This window comes from Rhinatrema bivittatum, chromosome 3, assembly GCF_901001135.1.
Source record: "Rhinatrema bivittatum chromosome 3, aRhiBiv1.1, whole genome shotgun sequence".
Taxonomy (NCBI): Eukaryota; Metazoa; Chordata; class Amphibia; order Gymnophiona; family Rhinatrematidae; genus Rhinatrema; species Rhinatrema bivittatum.
Genome location: NC_042617.1, coordinates 362,586,607 through 362,606,646, shown reverse-complemented (window position 1 = coordinate 362,606,646; position 20,040 = coordinate 362,586,607). Strand labels below are relative to the sequence as shown.

The 20,040-nt window shown below is 40.4% G+C and overlaps 1 protein-coding gene across 4 annotated transcripts in view; it reads left to right on the top strand.

The window, feature by feature from the left end:
- SLC35A1 (solute carrier family 35 member A1) overlaps positions 1–20,040 on the top strand; it is a 92,410-nt gene that overhangs the window by 48,410 nt on the left and 23,960 nt on the right. For all 4 annotated transcript variants that reach the window (XM_029595444.1, XM_029595445.1, XM_029595446.1 and 1 more), the window contains exons 4-5: positions 1,888–2,040; positions 17,840–17,906. In XM_029595444.1, the coding sequence (XP_029451304.1) occupies positions 1,888–2,040; positions 17,840–17,906 (220 nt within the window). The remainder of the gene's footprint in view (positions 1–1,887; positions 2,041–17,839; positions 17,907–20,040) is intronic.

Below are 20,040 nucleotides of genomic sequence, written 5' to 3'. Positions count from 1 at the left end.
AGGCCTGATTTATTTCAGTATGATAACCTAATTCAATTTTGTTTCAAGATTGTTCATTAAAAGACAGCTACAAATGAGGTTCATTACCCTGGCCTGGAAATTTTCAGTTTCTGAGGAGGTTGTTAGGCGCTGGCTCAAACAGCTTTCAGGTTGGTTGAAAAGCATAATTCCTCCCCCCCCCTGAAAAGAGGATTTTAGACACCCCTCTGTACATTAAGGGGCAGATTTTAAAAGCCCTATGCACGCTGAGCCTACTTTGCATAGGCCCGGCGACGCGTGCATGCCCCGGGACGCACATATGTCCCGGGGCTTTGTGAGCGGGGCGGGGGAGGGACCAAGCCCTCCGGAACAGCAGCTGTGCCGGGGATCGCGCGTCGGCACTCGGCCAGCGCAGGCACAACTTATGGAACAAAGGTTAGGGGGGGGGGGCGGAGGGAACAGGAAAAGCCATCGGGGCTCCTCTAGGGCTTGGCGTGCACAAGTGTGCACCCCCTTGCGCACCGACCCCGGATTTTATAACATGCGCGCGGCTGCACGCGCATGTTATAAAATCAGGCGTAGATATTAAAATCTGGCCCTAAGCCATTCCAACCACAAAGTTTTCTGCTTCTTTCCAAAAATATTTTGAACCCAAAAGTCAACAAATAAGTTCGCTGACCCAATGAAGTAAGCTGGTCACAGATGTATGAAGTTATTGCAATAAAGAGCTTTCACCTATAACTTTTTGGTTGACAATTATTTCGGTGTATCTAAGTGGACTAACATGGCAGCCATGGTACTTTTGTCCAAAGTTATTTTGAGCTTCTCAGGAACCAATGTGAGTATCCTGGGAAGATGCTCATATTAGCCATTGAAGCGTTTGTATAAAAATGACTTGGAGCCTGATTAGGTAAGCATTTTTCCCATAGAGACAGAACAGGAGAAAAACCTTAGTAGGACCCTTAGTACTAATTACATTATAAGAACATAAGAATTGCCATGCTGGGCCAGAACAAGGACCATCGAGCCCGGCATCCTGTCTCCCAGGGATAGGTTTGAACAAGTTCCTTGAAGAAGAGTCCAGAACCAGGTAGACTAAAGAAAGCTATTGTTATCCTCTACATCTACAGTATCTGAAACTGCTCTAATTGATACAGGCCTTCATAGATGCAGTGTTTTGCGTTTGCATTGTGTACCTATATTGAGGGATAAATGATAAATATCCCTCTTGTGATTGGCTTTTGTTGTAACAAGTAGAGAGTTTGTATTAGCATTACCCTGTCTCTCCTGTAAGACTGATTTTGTCACATGTAATGTTTTACATTTCTGTATGCATTTTTAGTCCTGAACAGATTTCTCTGAAATGTCATTATTATAAGACAGAACATCTTTAAAATCTCAGTCTTGAAAGAGGGGCTGGCTTGGAGGCGCAGTGGTAGCAGTGCACAGCCATGCCAGAGACTTCGTGCTGATTTCCAAGTCCAGCTACTGGCTGGATCTGGGGATGCTGCAAAGGAAGCATTCATAGCACCTTAGGGTGGTAGGGAGGGAGTCCATTATCAAACAGTGACACCTAATGGCCAGACTCTGGGTGTACATGTACCAGGTTCTGGATGAGTCATAGTCTGTGGTTTCTTTCCAAGGACAGTTGGTTTGATGGATAGTTAGATGGGAGGGGGTCAGTTATAAAATAAGGCAAACTTTGGCTAATTGCGATTAAAAGCCCCCTAAAGAGCAGGAGGAAATTGCTAAGCCAGTAAAAAAATATATATACATATTCTTGAAAAATATGAAATGCTTTATGGTTAGATTTATTCACTGAGATTTATTCTGCAGAATCAGAATGAGAGTTGTCCTTTGCTGAACAGACATAGATTATATGACTAAATATCACTTGTTTATTCTTAGGTGACATATCAGCTAAAGATCCCATGCACAGCTTTATGTACAGTTTTGATGCTCCACAGATCACTCAGTAAATTGCAATGGATTTCTGTTTTTATGTTGTGTGGAGGAGTAGCGCTAGTTCAGTGGAATCCAGCAGAGACCACAAAAGTACAGGTAAGAAATAATGCACAGTTCTAGTATCTGTGATTGGTATTATGGGACCAACATGAGGAAAGGTCCTATATGATCTTTTACTTATTCTTGTGTTAGTCCATTAAGAATATTACAGTTTTTAAAGAATCCAAGCGATGTGCATAACCTGTCTTCATCTGGCATATAAACCCTGCAGAGCTGGCCCCATGTTCAGGCTCATGGTGGTTAATCTTTTGTACAAGATCGCTGGAGCTCAGGTGTGTCATGGGTGTGATGTTTCCTCCCCCTGGTTGGAGGAAAGAGGATTGCTGCTAAGGTAGCTCCTCCCACCCTAAGAGGGTTTGCTGGGTGGATAGTCTCAGGAAACCTCTCCTCTAGTCCTTGGTAGCTAAAGAATGCTTTACTTACGCAGCCAAACTGTCAAAGAAGAGGAGGTTTAGAAATCCCTAAAATCAGTGATTATGTAAAGGGAAGACTAGAAACTAAACTTTGCTGAAGCATGTGTGGAACCAATACAGTAGTTTTGCTAAAGAACTGCCTGTCTTGCTCCTGCTAATGTTATGTCTCTTATTTATTTAACGAGTTTTATATACCGTCATTCGGAATAGTCAAAATAACGCCATCATAATGGTTTACAAAATATAAGGTTACAGGGATGAGGGGGGTTAAACAGGGTTTCAAGATACAAACTGTTTTTAAGCAAAGGGATAACATATGTAATGTTAAAGAAAATTTATAGAAACATAGATGTGATGAACTTCATTTCTTAAAGGAGGATTGGAATGTGAAGTAATTTTGTTGTTCATTGGGTGAGTTGGTATGCTTTGTTGAACAACCAAGTTTTTAGATCTTTTTGAAGGTTTTTAGGTTTTCTTGAGTTCTAAGCTCAGTTGGTAGTGAGTTCCAAAGTTTTGGGCTACCAAGGGAGATTGCTCTATTTTGGGTTGAGGTGAGTTGATTTGAGTGCATTGGTGGTGTTTTTAGGAGTCCCTTATTTGCTGATCTAAGGTTTCTTCTTGGAGTATGTAGTTGTATATAAGGGCTTAGCCAATTTTCTTGTTTTTCATATATAATTTTATGTAAAATGGATAGGACTCTTAGTGTAAAATGTCTGTGCTTGGTTATAAATTGCAGCACTATACCAAGGTAAATAGCTCTTCACCCGCTGTATCTGCACTAGGCAGTTAGGAACAGCATACTATATTGTTGGTGGATACTGGCATGCCGTGGATTCTGTGAGGTATGATGTCAAAGGCTGGGAGCCTTGGGCTGTCTTAAGAGCCTACTGCATTATTTCTTTATTTATTAATAAGTCTCATATCCCACAACATCCAATGACATTGTCCTGTATGGGATACCTTATTGATATTAGAAAAATATATGTGTATATACATTTGTTTTTATAATTTTACAATTTTGTATCTGACCCTTGTCTGTCGACAAGCAGGATGAAAGCCATGCTAATGGGTGATGTCATCCAATGGCAACAACATGGACCAGCTTTCAGAGCTGGTGGGTCAGAACTGGAAGGGCTCCTCTCCGGTTGGTGCTGAACCCTGCCAATGCTTCTCCTGGGGAACAGGAGATTTGAGCTGCGCCAGGAATATTGCTTAAGTGGTGTGAGAGTTCCCCCTTGATGCCAGGCTCCTTGATTCTGGAGAGAGAGTGCCTGTGATGAGTGCATTTTTGGTGTAGATGATTGAGGCACCAAATTCTTCAAGTATCAGGTGGGAAATCTCAATGATGAGTGCTTTCTCGTAGCTGAAGACCTTGATACCAGTGCAGTGCCACATACCAGCTGTTATCACAGTACCATAGGCCAGGAGCAGGGCATGCTGATGCTTGTCCCAGAGGAGGAAGTCATCTCTTCAGTTCTGCCTCCACCGCACAAGGACCTAGCATCTCGCAGAAACAATTCATGAAGGGGATATGCTCTGGTATGATCCCACATGAGAAGAGGGAGATGGTGGAGGAAGTGACGAGACCGCACTAAATTGAGCAAGCTCCAGTTCTATCTCTGTTAGGGAGGTAGAGGGGTGGTTCACAGTAAATAAAATGTCATCTGCAAATAATAACATTTTGTACTGTTGCGAATTTAGAGAAAAACCCTCAATGCTGGCGTTAGATCGTATTTGAATGGCCAGTGCTTCTAAAAAGATAGCAAAAAGAATAGGAGAAAGCAGGCAGCCCTGCCTCGTGCCTAGCTGTACAGGAAAGGGATCAGAGTATTTGCCATTAATTTTTAGGCGTGCCATAGCAGAATTGTAAAGGGCCTTGAGCCAATTGTGGAAAAAATCTTCAAACTTCATGGCAGCAAGCATTTGGAAAAGAAAAGGCCAGTTGACCATATCAAAGGCCTTTTCTGCGTCAATGGCCAAAAGGAGGTTGGAAGATTGCTGTTTGGTAGTTCCCCATAAAATATTAATAATTTTCTGCACATTATCGCTGGCCATCCTTCCCGGGATGAATCCAGCTTGATCTGGATGAATAAGCTTTGCTATGAAACAATTTATCCTATCCGCTAACATTTTAGCCAATATTTTAAGATCAAGATTAATAAGAGATATGGGTCTGTATGAGGCACAAAGCGCAGGATCTCTACCCGGTTTAGCTATAATGGCGATACCAGCCATATTGGAGTCAGGTAGCAAGGTACCCCCCTGCCATAGAAAATTAAAGTGGGCTTGTAGGTGTGTCACTAAATGGGGTCCAAATGTCTTATAAAATTTGGCTGTGAGACCGTTGGGGCCCGGAGCCTTTCCTGCTTTGAGATTTTTTATAACGTTTAATATCTCGGAAGTGGTGATTTCGGAATTGAGAAGGTCACGCATATCTTGAGAGAGATGCGGGAGCGCAGTAGAGCGCAAGTATTCATCTATAGCCGAATTTTGGATGTGAGATTCAGCTGCATAAAGCGCTTGGTAAAATTTGAGGAATTGGCAAGTGACTGCGGAATTTGCCGATTCAATTTGGCCCTGATCGTTTTTAATTTTAAGAATGTGATTTTGATAGGTGACTTTTTTTAACTGGTGAGCCAGTAATTTTCCAGTTTTGTTTCCCCCTTCAAAGTATGCTTGGCGGGTGATGGCTAAAGAATGGGCTATACAATCCATCTCCAGCTTGTGTAAGTCCTCTCGTACCTTAATTAGATGGGATAATGTTTATTTATTTTTATTTATTTTAATTTTTTATATACCGGCATTCGCGATGGGAGTCGCATCATGTCGGTTTACAATTAACAGGGTGTGACAAGAGGAGAAAAACTTAGAACATTAACATGTGATATAAGAAGAAATAGCAGTTACAATAAAACAGGGACATAAAGTAACTTGGAAAGTAAGGAAAGCGATAGAAAATTAACAATGTGATAAAAAGAGTAACAAGGTAATATACCGTATATAATAAATTTATATAATATAATAAAATATAATATATAATATATAACACACCGTATATATAATATACCGTATATAATAAACCGTATATAATAAAAGCAACATAAAAAACCTGCTCATTTAATGAGAAATAACATTGTGGAGTTGTTAGAGTTTGTTTACCCTGAGGGGAGGTCTTAGTTGGTTTGGTTGAGAGAAAGTTCAATTTGTGTCTGGAAAGGCTTTCATAAATAACCAGGTTTTGAGTCTTTTTCTGAATGTAGGAAGGCAGGGTTCCTGTCTCAGTTCTGGTGGGATGGAGTTCCACAAGGTAGGTCCTGCTGCAGAGAAAGCCCTGTCTCTGAGCGTTGTATGGTGAAAGGTTTTGGCAGGTGGAACCTGTAGTGAATCTCTATATGACTCTCTGATAGGTCTACTGGGAACCCATACAAGTGTGCTGCCTAGTCAGTGATGACATTTGATCTTTAAGGAGAGAGCAGGCTGTTTCTCTTTGCTTTTTTAAATAAGAGGCTCGGGAGATAAAATGCCCTCTGATAAAAGATTTAAAGCTATCCCAGACTACTATTGGTGAGGTCACAGAGTCAATATTAATAGAAAAGAAGTCTATGATGGCCTATGTGGTTGTTTTGATGTAGGGGGTATCGTGCAGGAGAGAGTCATTAAGCCTCCAAAACCTACAACCATGCTCTCCTCCTTTAAGTTGGAGGTCCAGAAATATGGGTGCATGGTCCGACCATGTGATTATCCCTCTCTCCGATTTTTGCATCAAGTGGTATAGATCTTTATCAATAAATAGTCAATCCTAGAGTAAGAATCGTGCACTTTAGAGTAATAGGAGTAGGAACGCGAGTGGGGTATCAAACCCGCCAGGCATCAACTAATTAAAACTCCATCATCAGTTCCTTAAGGGCTCAAGTATGTGACGGAGTAACCGAGGACCATCATTTAGAAGTATCTAAGGCCGGGGAGATAGTGATGATTAAATCACCTCCCATAATGATCCTACCGACATTATGTTCTAGAATTAGGTGGAGTTCCTTATAGAAAGCAGCCTGCTCTTTCTTAGGAGTGTATACATTTAGAAGCTTGTACGCCCCTTAGGATCTTTGAGACACAGAGTACATTCATATATAAGAGTGGAAGCAAAAAGGATTCCAACACCCACATACTTGGCTGTTTTGTTATTGGCTGAGTAATATTGATGGATGTATTTAGAGGATTTCATGATGGATTCATGTCTCTTTGAGAGATGAGTTTCCTGTAGGAAAACGATTTCTGGTGCAGACACTTCTAGTTCGTTATACAAGAGAGACCGCTTTTGCGGGGAGTTCAACCCCTTGGTATTTATAGAGAGGATCCTTAAATTTGCCATATATTTAGGGAGAAGATTGAAGCCCTCATAAAACCTTGGAACTCAGTTTTCAAGATTAAATGGGCAGGGTAGGCATGAACACAATAAGTGAATGAGAATAATATCCACATCAGTATAACAAGAGTTAGTTCTGAAATATTGGGTGAGAAGCTAGAGTGGTGAGAGAGAGCCAGGAACACCAAAGACATCCTTGAATAGATTATAATCATAAAAGCAGAATATAGGGTTTGAGTAGCATGAACCCTCTGAGGGCACCCTGTACCCTCAAAACCCTTTTTAATGCCTGTCTTAACCTCCAGGCAGGCGTTCTCCATCCTGTTTTCCGGGGAGTGTATGCGTCATCGATAGAGGGGAGGTCCTGTCCCCGTCTCCCTGACCGACTGTTCAGGATATATGAGAATGCAACAAAACGTTCTATCTGCAACTGAGCCTAGAAAAAAGAAATAGTCGATCACACACACAAACATTTGGAGCTCTCCCAGTGCCCAAAAATACAACTGGGAGGCATAGTCAAAAGATGGTCGTTCACAGGAACAGAAAAGTGTTCAAGATGGCGCTTGGCTGTTCAGAGGACCTCCAGAGTGACAACGCAGCCCGCTGTTACGCTTGCCAGCTCTCTGCCAGGCCGGGTAGGGCATTCACGAAACTTGAGAGCTATGTGCTTTGGTAGGCAGTTGAGTGCTGGTAAAGCCCTGTGAGGTTAAAATCAGAGATGCATCATCAGGGACCATAATTTTATGTGAAATCCCATCTTGGGTAAAAAGCAGTCCAAATGGGTGTAGTCAATGATATTTTATATTTTTGCCCCTGAGAAATGTAGTGATTTCCCTCAGCAATTGCCTATTTTGCAAGGTGGCTGCAGATAGATCAGGATAAACAGAGACTTCGTGGCCTTCCCATGACCAGGAGGCTTGTGATCTGGCAGCATTAGCAATTTGCTCCTTGATAGAAAAATCCTTAAAGCAAACAATGATGTCCCTGCTTTTATTTGATTGGGGGGTCCGGGTTGCTCTATGTGCGTGATCCAGCTTGATTTCAGGAGGAACAAAATCGGGGTCAGAAGTGGTTTCTGCTAGCAAGTGAAGCCAAAATTTAGAAATAAAAGCATGGCAGTCCACAGGACCTGTAGACTCAGATATGCCACGAAACCTCAGGTAACTTCTACGTGCCCTGTTTTCCAGGTCTGCTACTTTAGCCTTTAATTGCTGGGATTCAGTGTGTAAAGTTTCGCAGTCAGCTTTATTAGTTTTTGAGAGTTCCTGTTGGCAATCGAGACGCACATCTAATTCGTCGATGCGGTGCCCCTTGGATTTTATCTCCTCCCTCATTTCCTCAACATGGTCTAAAAGCTCCTGCCGGTAGGTTTTGATGTCAGCCCGGAGACTAGCAAACCAGTCCCGGAACTCTGCACGGGTAGGGTGGCCTGACTCCGGCAGGCATCCGGATGCGTCAGGCGGAGAGACATGTTCGGGGCTTTGGGAGCGTGATCGGGGGCGCGAACGGGCCCTCGGTCGCACTTCTGCCTTCCTTACTGAAGGAAAAACGCTGGAAATCCAGATTTTTCTTTTTGGCTGCCATGTCTGTGTTCTCTGCTTCACCTCCAGACTGTAAAGAAGTGTGATCGCGGCGGGAAAGACTCAGATGCGGTCAGATAAACATGGTGACAGTGGGAGCTCCAGAGTTATGCTGCCATCTTGGTCCGTGATGTCACTTCCCCCACAAATCAAGTTTTGTATACAAAAAGCATGTTTTACGTATAGAAAAAATGCTTTGTGTACAAATTTTATTTTATGCCTTCAGATTGTTTTGTGCACATAAATCGTGCTTGATATACAGAAGAAATATACACAAAATATTTTTTTCTTGTAGAAGATGCATTTTGTGTGTAAATTGTATTATATGGGCACTGAGCATGTCTTCAGTACACATTTTCGGGTTAGTGCGCTTTTTAAAACTCCCAATGCATTAGCATACCATTACTTTGCTGCATTAGCAGTTAAATTTTTTTTTGTGAATATGCATTAAGAAAAACTGCACACTGAATTTTAGCACACAGTATAAATGCACAGCTTTTTACATTGGCCCCTCTGTTGGGGTTCTCCATTATGTGGAGGGTAAACCCATCTTTGTACAGCCTCTCATGGTCAGGTTCATGCAAGGCTTGCTTCTATTGAAGCCTCCCATCAAAGTTTCTGCTGTGTCTTGAGACTTAATTATGATACTGACTTAGCTGATGAAATCTCTCTTTGAGCTAAAGTACTAACTTAGAAGGTCAGATATTTGGTAATAGTCAATTTGGCACGCAGAGTCAGTGAACTGCCCTATACCAATTTTTCAATAATAGGATGGGTTTGTGCACACATTTTAGTTTCTTCCCTACTACTACTGTTCATTATTTCTAAAGCTTTACTAGACAAACGAGGCACTGCTCCATAGAGCTTACAATCTAGTCAAGACAAACATAGACGTAGTCAATCATCCTTCCAATATTCGTCCCTTAACCACATGTCCTTAAAAGTGAATGTTTGTGGAAATATTCATGTGTACTCTGGAAGATATTAGCAGTATAATGATGCAGAAAAAATTCAGTGTCCCACTTTATCCTGCAACCTTTTATTTACTGTCGTTCCAATTATAGATCACAACAGTTTACAAAGTGACATTCAAAGTAATGACTCAACAAACAATAATTGGTTATAGAGGAGGTATTCATACAGGTATTAACGTTTATCAAGTGAGATTATATATCAATGATGCACATTGATTATTAATGATGCACATTGCTTTACTTCAGTATAAGCAGTGTTGTACTTCATATTCTTGCTCATGTTGATTCATTTGAATTGTAAATGTACTTCAGACATGCACAACACTAAAAAAAAAAAAAAAAAGTGTAAGCAGCATGTTGTTATTGCAATAGATTTAAACTGAAGCAAATCATAATTGTCAGCAGTGATGTCATTAGTATACTTAATGGTTCTGTCCATGTTAACTGGATTGTGATGCATAGAGTTTTGAAGACTGGAAAATAATTTCACTTTGCTGACTTGGGGCTCTATTTAATAACCATTTTTTTTCCCATGGATACACAACGGAAGAAAACCTTTTGTAACTAGGCCCCTTGGTGATATTACTGTCGCCTTCCAGAGTACATATTGGTACTGATTGGGGGTGTGGCAGTTTTTCTCTTCTAATAATGAAGAAATCCCCTGAAGACAAGACTTGACCATCAGTTCCATCTGCTAAATCTTGGGTCTTGATAGGAGACAAGTACTAAACCGTTCATAACCAAACAAAAGAAGCACATTGTGACAAGTCTGTTTTCTCTCTGACTGTATTACTGCTGTTCTAGTTCTTTTTCTGTCCCACTGGAAAAAGACTCAAAACTGCTTATAATAATACAAGAAAAATTACATAATACATTGAATATCAATACAGTAAAACCCAAAAAAATACCCCAAAATTAAATTCTCAATCCACTCCTCCCCCCACAGAGAAATTGGGACATAATTTATCCCCTTACCCCAAACAGCAAAATACTCCCACGTTTAAATAAATAGCCCCACACTAAATAAATATAGGCCCAAAACGCCACAAGAGATAGCTCTTCCACAGTACATCCCTAAGACATCAGACACCCAGGACCACTCGAAAGAGCCTGCTCAAAGGAACAAACCCCCTATGGTGGTGACCTGCCCCAGAGCTGGACCAGCTCTTCACCCCACTGACTTGTAGTGATGTCACCCGTAGACAGGCCAGCGGTCGTCCAAGTCCAGTGGGCAGGGAGGAGATCTCAAAGCTGGGAACAGGCTCACACGATCTTCCTTCTGCTGTTGTGACTTTGGTGCTTCTCTGGCGTAAGGAGAAGAATTTTGAAAATCTGATTTCTTATTTTACTTTATTTTTCCTGCTAGTCTGCTGCAGAGTGGCATAGGCTGGATTGTGCCATATTAAAAATGTTATTACAGGTACAATTTTTAGAAATAAATAATTGCAGAATTTTCTCTGTTGACAAGCAGGGCTGAATTAGCCATGACTCAATGGGTGACATCATCCAACAGCACTAAATGGACCCATCTCACAAACCTCAGTAAAGCTCGAGTGAGCATGCATGGGAATTCCTGTGCATGAGCTGCCTCTTGAAACTGCTCAGACTTTTTTTGTCTGAGCTTCTGAATGGACGTGTGTTCTCTCTCTCTGTCTCTCGATTATTCTCTTATTTGTTCTGCCTTGATGAGTTTTTTTTTTGTGCTCATTGCCTCGGCAGTCCCTCAACAGCAATTTTAATTGCTATCCAAAAAAGAAGTCTTTGTATACAAAAGATGTAGAAGGAAAAGCCAAGAGCCAAGAAACCTGCTATTAGCAGCTTCAAGATCTGTATTTGTGGGTGCTGGTTGTCCATTACTGATGCCCATGAGTTGTGCTACAAATGCCTGGGCTCAGATCATAATATGGTGAATTACAACAACTGTGGCTTCGTGTCTCCTAGGGCTAGGAAAATATCTGACCTCAGAAGGGTAATTAAGAGAAAGCGCCAGCATGAGTCCAGACATTGGAGCTGCTCCCCTCCCAGAGTGGGATGTGTAGACCCATGTCATGTACTATACCTCTTTTAAATATCGACCTGAGTTATGAATGTATTGATCTAACCCCTTGAATGTATAGATCCATATTATGAATGTCTCCTCATACTATAGAATAGCCATGATCTATGAATGTCTCTTGTGAATGCTGTGACCTTTTATTAGGCATGATGGTATATAAAAGGCTCAATTAAATAAATAAATAAATGCAGTCTGTGTCTCATCAGGTGAAGCCGGGCTGGGAGTTCTCATCCCCTATTCCCTGCTTTGTCAGGAGAGCTCCCCCTACTTTATGATGCCAATTCCATGATTTGTCTTGAGCCAGGGGTTGAGCAAGGCAAAAAGATATTTGGTGCAGGAGGAGGTGTGAAGCATGGCACCTAAGCAAGGTCTGTCTCTGGGGCGAGCCCTGTGGGAGCCTAAAAAGAAAATGGCAGCTAGGAAGGGCCCGTGGCTCCAGGCCCCATCATCCTTACTGAGGAAGTATGGGGCCATGTTGGTGTAAGTGCCTTCTTTCCTGGCATGGAAAATTCCCATGGTTTTGATACCTTTCCTGGGTACTGTCTGTGGCATCGTTGTGAAGAACCCATTCCCAGGTGCCATCGATGCATTTGGTGCAGATATCTACAGAAGCGCCATTGACACAGACCAATGCACCATCAAGGAAGTGCTAGTCCAGTCTCTGCCAATGTGGAGAGCCCCAGAAGGATCCCAAACTCCTGGATATCTTTGGCAAGAAAGTGTTTGAGTTCCATGTTAAGCGCACTGATTGTGGCCCAAAAGTTGTATATGGCTTAATACTTATAAGAATAGGTTAAGAAGCTTAAGCACTTGATGGAATCATCAGACCCAGAGCAGGCTGATGTTTGCAGGCCCGTGGAGGACATGGAAAAATATGAGAAACACCTGATAGGCTCAGTCTGTGAAGTGTTTGATACTGCAGTCAGAGCTTCGGCAGCAGTTATTGGGACCCGAAGATTAACGTAACTACGAGCTAGTGATCAGCATGAAGATGTTCACAATCATCTTGTAGATATGCCTTCTACCAGATAACCTGTTTGGGGACAAAATCAAGGAGATGGTGGCTTAAATCAAGGAGCATCAAGTAACAATATGGTTGCCATCCATTGGAGATCAGCTGCCAGTTCTTCTCTTATAAGCATCTGTTCTTTCAGAAGCATCACTTCCACTCTTACCAGCATAATTGGGCCCCCCTCTCTGCAGCAACATCTGCAGCAACAGCTGTTCCCTGCTAGGGGGCATCAGAAGGTAAAGTGTTAATTGAAAACTCCCCAGTAGATACAGACAGAATCTAGCTTTTAATGGAGTTAAAATTTGACTCCCTGCCTCCAGCAGTTGGGGAAGGGTCCAGTCCTTCATTCCAGAATGGTAGAAGATCACAATTCTTCAAGATTGTGGAATGTTGCTACCACTTGCATTTTTCTTGCCTTTCTCTGATCCATTGCTTTTCAGCTTTGAATTCAAACACATCTCATTCTGCCCAGCTACAGATGGATATGGAGTCAATCCTCTTGCAGAAGGTGATTAAGCTGGTATCTTTACAAGAATGTGGTCAAGATTCTACTCCTGATATTTCTTTATTCTCAATAAAACAGGAGGATTGAGACCCATTCTTGATTTATGAAGGCTGAACAGGTCAGAGAAATTCAGGATGAACTCCCTCCACACAATACTCTTTCATTCAACCAAGGAGCTTGGATGCATGCTCTGGATCTCGACACCTATGTACACGTCCTCATTCATCCTACTCATAGATTTATGGTAAAAGACGTGCATTCTAGTACAAAGTCCTTCCTTTTGGCCAATTAGCAGCTCAGAGAATATTCATGAAGTACCTAGCAGTGGTGGTGGCACAGCTTCAATGACTGGGCGTCTGTGTATTTCCTTATCTGGACAATTGGGTAGAGAAGGGCTCAAACCTGTTAGGGGTTTTAGAGTCTCTCAAAGTCCATTTGGCAACTCCATTCGCTGATATTCCTGGTCAACTTTACCAAGTCAAGCTTTACCCCGGTTCAGAGAATTAAATTCATAGGAGCATGTATAGACTCTGTACAGGAGCAAGCATTCCTCTTGACTAAGAGAGCCATAATGTTAGGATGCCTGGTGAAGACCATCCTTCAGTGGGACCGGGCTCCAGCAAAAGCAATATTGGTCCTCTTTGGCTATATGGCAGCTGTGGTGCATGTAATTCCCAGAACTCAATCAAAACATGAGATGCTTCAATGGGTATTCAAAGATAGTGTTACCAGGTAAGTCAGCCATTGTCCTATCCGAATTCAATAACTGCCAGAATGAAAATATCCTTGCATTGGTGGTTGAAACAGTCCTGAGTGTGGATTGCTTTCTGCGGATTCTGTATCAGGTGATTCTATCTATTGATACATCCACCAGGAAAGGGGGGGGGGGGCCATATTTATGCGACATGGACATAAGGGGTTGGTCGTTAATGGCGAGGAACCTTCAGATCAGCTTACTAGAATTATGTGCCATACACTATGCTCTGCAAGCTTTTTCTCACCTATCGTAGGCATTAAAGAATTTAAGAAAGCCTTAAAAAACATATTTATTCACACTTGCCTTTCAGTCCCAATCTCTCTCTGAGTGCCCTTCCCAAAGCTTGACTTTGAACCACCTTTGCAGCCTTGTTTTCTGATGTGATGACCTTTCTTGATGTTTTATTTTACTTACATCTTTTGTTATATTGTTTTTAACTATGTTCCTTTTATGAGTTCCTTTTTTTTTTTTTAACCTATGTTCTATATTTTGATTATGTATGTTCTTATATACCCGCGGTGAACTTTGGAGTGTGCGAGATGTAAATTCAGACAATCAAGTTGCTGTGTTCTACATAAGCAAGTAGGCATTGTCTCATTCACCCTCTGCCAGGAGATTATCCAGATATGGTTTTGAGGCCCACCTTCCAGGAATTCAAAATACACTAGCGAACCAACTCAGCAGAATACTACCATCACACGAATGGTCCGTGGATCAAGGAATTGTGGACAATTAGTTCAACCTCTGGGGGGTAGCCAGTGGTCTACCTATTTGCTTCAGAAAGCAACAGAAAAATCTGAGTTCTGCTCCATACTTCTAAGCAGGAAGGTTTCAGCTCTGGATAATTTTCTGTCAAGCTTGGATATCAGACTACTATATGCCTATCCACTAATTCCATGACTTGCAAAGACAGTTTAAAAGCTACTCTGAGACAGAGCATGGATGATCCTTATTACTCTGGCTTGGCCATGGCAATTGTGGTTTCCATATCTTATCCAGTTGTCAGTTCAGTCTCCAGTTTCACTAGCAACTTCTCAGACTTTCATCAAGCAGGCGTAGGGCAGGTTTTGCCACTCTAACCTATCTTCCCTGGCCCTCACAGCATGGATGTTAAGTGCACAGTAGTCTCTTCTTTGCTCCTCCCTTATGGAATAGAATATCTTCATCATCAATTTTTATTTAAGACCATCCTTTCATTACAAATTAATGTCCAAGCCAAGTTTGCAGTAAACAAATTCAACAATGTTACAATAAAAACATTTTATAATAAACCAAGACAATAAAGACCAAATACAAATAAATTAATCCCCGACCCACAACTCTAATCTTATTTAAAATTTTTGATAACAGTTTACACAATAAAATTAAATAAAGCCTGCTGAAAACAACCAAGTTTTGCTTGCTCTCCTAAAGGTGAAACGATCGTCTAGAAACTGAATCTTCCTGGGAGATGGTTCCATAATAATGGGCTAAAATTGGAGAAAGCCCTCTTCCCTGTAATTATTAATTTGATCTTACTGGATCAGGAACTTTCAAAAGATCATCAAAGGAACGTAAACAATGTGATGGTTTATAATGCACTAAAAATTCTCTCAAATAGAGTTGGGTAGATAAAGAACAAACTTAAAAATTAATGAGAGCCTTAAAGAACAAAATTCTATTGGCAGCCAATGCAATGATTGTAAGATTGGAACAATCCTACATACTTTTGTGACTTGTTAAAAAATCAGGTTGTTGTATTTTGCACTAATTTATTTAAACTTTATTTAAACTTTATTTAAAGTTTATTTAAACTTTTCTTAGGCAATCCTATATAAAGGGAATTACAGTACTCTAAATAAGATTGACCTAATGCATAGATTACTGATGCTAGAGCCTCCTTTTCCAAACAAGACGCCCTCATCTTAGAAAGAAAAATACAGATTTAGCCACAGCTTGAACTTGAGGTTCAAAAGAGAGAGAGAAACCCAGTAATATCCCTAAACTTTTAACACTGTCTTTAAAATGAACCAACTTCCTATAGATACTTCGATGACCACCTTCTGCATACATATAGGGTCTCTATGGGTCCTTATCTTTTACTTCAGAATAAGACTGTATGTCATTGGCAAAAATATGATAGCCAATGCCATACTGAGAAATCTCCTTACCTAAAGAACTAGCATAAACATTGAATAAGAGTGGTGATAAGACTGAACCCTGAGAACCCCACATTTTAAATCCCACTGAAAGAATTAAGCATCACCCAGGACCACTTTCGGTGTGTGATCACTTAAATAAGACTTTAGCCACATAAGAGGAAGATGCCCCTAATCCCTAGGTCATACAAAGTTCACAACTATATTAAATAATAGTAATCAAAAGCTACTGTAAGATCTAATAAAATCAGTATAACTATATATTGTTCCTATCTAAAATCAATGGCATATCATCCGTAAGAGCTAAAAGAACTGTTTTGTTACTAAATCCTTTCCAAAACCTTGATTGATATGTGTCTAGACCATTTATTTTCTCCAAATATTGATTTTGCTGAATAAAAACAGCCCTTTCAATAATTTTTCCTAATAAATGGGAGATTTGAAACAGGTCTAAAATGTGTTGGATCTTCAGGTGACAAAAAGGGTTTCTTTAAAACTGGCCTCATCAATGCCTGCTTTAACCGAGATGGAAAAATGCTTTCTTTTAATGATGCTTCATTAATATAAGTTAAATGATCCACCGCATTATTTTTTTACAGAACTAAAAAGCCATGCAGGCCTTGGATCTAGATTGCAAGAAGTGAAACTTATTGTCTTTAACATAAGTGACCTCAATCATATCAGGAATGTGAAATATAGAAAATAAAATCTCAGAATTTGTGTGTGCTAAACTATAGCAAAACTCCACAAATGAATCTTGTACATCCTTACTATGAATCCTAAAGCAACATCATATAGTTCCTTAGAGAGGGATTCAATTTTGTTCTGGGGGAAAAAAAAAAAAACCTAGCAAGAACATTACATTAAAATGTTGGAAAATCAACTATTTCATACTCTTTAGATTCTAATAAACTCTTAACAATCCCAAATGACTCCTTAAGTTTATTCTGAGCATTCTTAATCTTATCTGAATAATAAAACGTTCTCGTTGCATTAATAGCCTTATTATAAAAAGTGCAATGTTTATTACAAATCACTTTATCCTTCATGAACCCAGACTAATGCCAGTGTTTCCTTCCCTGACATTTCAAACAGTGAAGATCATCTGTAAATCAAGGAGCAGTAACTCCCTCAGGTACCACACACTTCTTTATAGGCACAAACTCATCAATAAAAGTTAAAAGCTTTGAATTGTACAAATCAACCATTATCTCAAAAGGGACACTTAGGGGTCAATTTTCAAAAACACGCGTGGGCGTCCATGTCCACGAGTCAGCACGCTCATGTTATAAAAAACGATTCCCGCACACACATGCACGCCAGATTTTAATGTCTGCACACACATGTGCGGGTGGGTAGTGTCTCCCACATGCAACAGGGAGGATTTTTTAAAAATACATGTGGTGTCGCGAGTAGGATTTTCCCAGTTTCCCATCCTCCAAAACTACCCTTCCTACTTTTTTCCCTCTCCTCCCTGGCCCCTAACCCCTACCTAGCTAGCCCAATTTTTTTTGTTTTAATACTTACTGCTTCTTTTGAGCAGAAATAACTTACGTGTGCCAACAGAAGCTTTGGACAAATGGTTTTGCTCAGCCTGTTCTCCCAGTAGCCCATGCTCCACAGGTGGGGCCAGGTTGCTGTTTTCAGTAATTGTTCTGCTCTTCTATTCTCAGCTTGGGGCGCATCACAACTTATGGCTAATTCAACTCTGCTTGTCAATGGAGAAAGCAGGTTTGCTTACCTGTAAACAAGGTTCTCCATAGACAACTGAATGAATTAACCATGTTCATTATTCACCTGCCTCCCTGGAGAGTCAGCCTCTCTGAAGCTTAAGCTCTGCAAAAAAGACTGAAGAGCTCATGAAGCAGCACATATGTGGGAACTCCTGAGCATGCTTAATGAAGCTTTTCAGATGACCTCACCCATGAGTCATGTCTTATTCATCCTGCTGACTACAGAGAACACTGTTCACAGGTAAGCACACTCACCTTCACAATATAATCTGATCTGCCTTTTCTTATATGCTTTACTTTTCAGGTGGAACAAAACCAAATGATAGGCTTTGTTGCTTTAGCTATTGCTGTGCTGTGCTCAGGATTTGCAGGTAAATCAATAGATCATTGGCTAATTTGTAAATTTTATGAACCCTTCCTATTCTTGTTGGTTTGAACTGGTTCAGTGTACATATGGGACAATGGGACTTTTTTGGACTTTTAGTAAGCATAAAAAAGTAATAGGATATAACTGCAAGGCCCATTTAGTATACCCATTCCTGTTTTAATACTGCAGAGCCTATCCAGTCTCTATATTTGCTCATGCATTCTCATATTTCAGGCTCATTTGGCTTATCCATGGCTTTCTTGACTTCTCTTACTATTTTGGCATCCACCACATCCATAGGGCCATGCATCCATACATCCACCACCCCTTTTATGCCCTGTTTTTAAAAAAGGTACATTTCTTTGTGTTCTAACCCTATCAGAGTTGAGATTGTTAAGAACACACAGTAGGGCCATTTCGGGTGCAGGAACCAGACTGTGCAATCTGGTTCCAAAGAAAGCAAGGTTATGCTTATGATCTTTGTTTTTTAAACATTTAGGGGTAATTTTCAAAAGAATTTATGTGCATAAACCCTAGTTTGTGCACATAAATCTGCTTTTGAAAATTATTCCATAGTAGTCTGGGGAAAAGTATGCCTGGAACACAATTTTGGGTATACTTTTCCCCACACCAGTGAGATGTGTTCTAGAGATGAGACTTGGGGATAAGGAACACATTTACACACATACTTAAGATTTTTGCAAGTATGTATGTAAATATTCATGCATTGAGTTACACCTGCTTAGGAGCAGATGTAACTTGTCTTGCCTATGTTCCTGTTCGTACTGGCAGTACCTAGGAATTTTCAAAGTGGACTTATGCGCATGAGTCCGCTGTAAAAATTTGAGGTAAAGTGTGCAGATACTTTGTATCTGCAAATTTTAGCCCTTTGCTGGTTGTTGAATTTCCCTTCCTTTTGAGAACCTGGTTCTTTCAGTTGACTTTTTAGAATTATTTTTTTTGTTGTTTTTTTAAATGAGGTTTGTATGGTAGATTTTTAAATTAGTTTATAGTATTTTAGGATTCTTTATTATGTTTTATTTTATGATTTTTTTAACTCTGGGTTTTTATTTTTGTTTTATAACTTTTATTGTTTTACTGTTATGTTTTTATGAAAGGATTGTTCTTCATTTTGAACTATTGAGAAAAGGTGGGTAAAAATTGGACTAACTTAAAACATCTGTGACAAGCTTTCAAGAATTATCCTCTCTTTATAAGTTTGAAGAGTTCCTGACATGTCATCTCTTTATTATTTAAACCTAGCTTAACTGTTTCTTCGCTGACCTGTTGAAGAAGAGATGTGAATAGTTAGTAGCAGTTAGTCTTAGATATTTTAGCCACTTTTCATATAGAATTTAAAATACAAATATTGGGGGGGGGGTGTCTTTTAGCCAGAGGCAGCCACTTCCTGTCTGTGAACCATGCACAGAAGTTAGAAGCCATAGCAGAAACCTGGTGGGGATGAAAGTAGTGAAGTAAATGAGTAAGATGGGTTTAAATTCAGCTGTTTGAGAATGCTTGTGCTAAAATATCAGAGCAGGCTGTTGCAAGAAATACATAATTGTCACATAGAGTTGGACCTGGACAAACAGATATGAACACAGCACAGGAAGACATCTGCACAACTAATTGCAGATGCTAAACTGGAAAGTACTATTAACTTTTTCTAAATAGGCTATACTGACCAAATAAGGTCTGATACTGAACTGACTCCATATGTAAAATGTCCTTGCCATCCAATCACATTTGAAATGAACTCTAGCCAATTAACTTGACAAGGGGTGGTGTCCTGGTTGACAGAACTCAGTCCTGGTATCAGATACCCACAATGATCTAAGCTTTGCCCACAATGACTACATGCAAAATATAAGCACAGAAGTTCAAACCAGGAAGTTCACAACAGGAAATGCAGAGAGCAGAAGACAGTTGCAGAAAAGGTCCTGACAATCCTGAGACAGCTGTGCTAAAGATTTCAGTTGGCCAGTGAAGCAGCTGAAATTCAGGTAATATAAATTCTAAATGGGAGTTCTAACCAGCCTCACAGGGTAGCAATAAAACTGTGAGCTTTGTAATAAAGATTTGGAGTGACTTTCTACTGTATCCTAATCAATTTGTATTCAGGAAGGCGACTGGAAGTG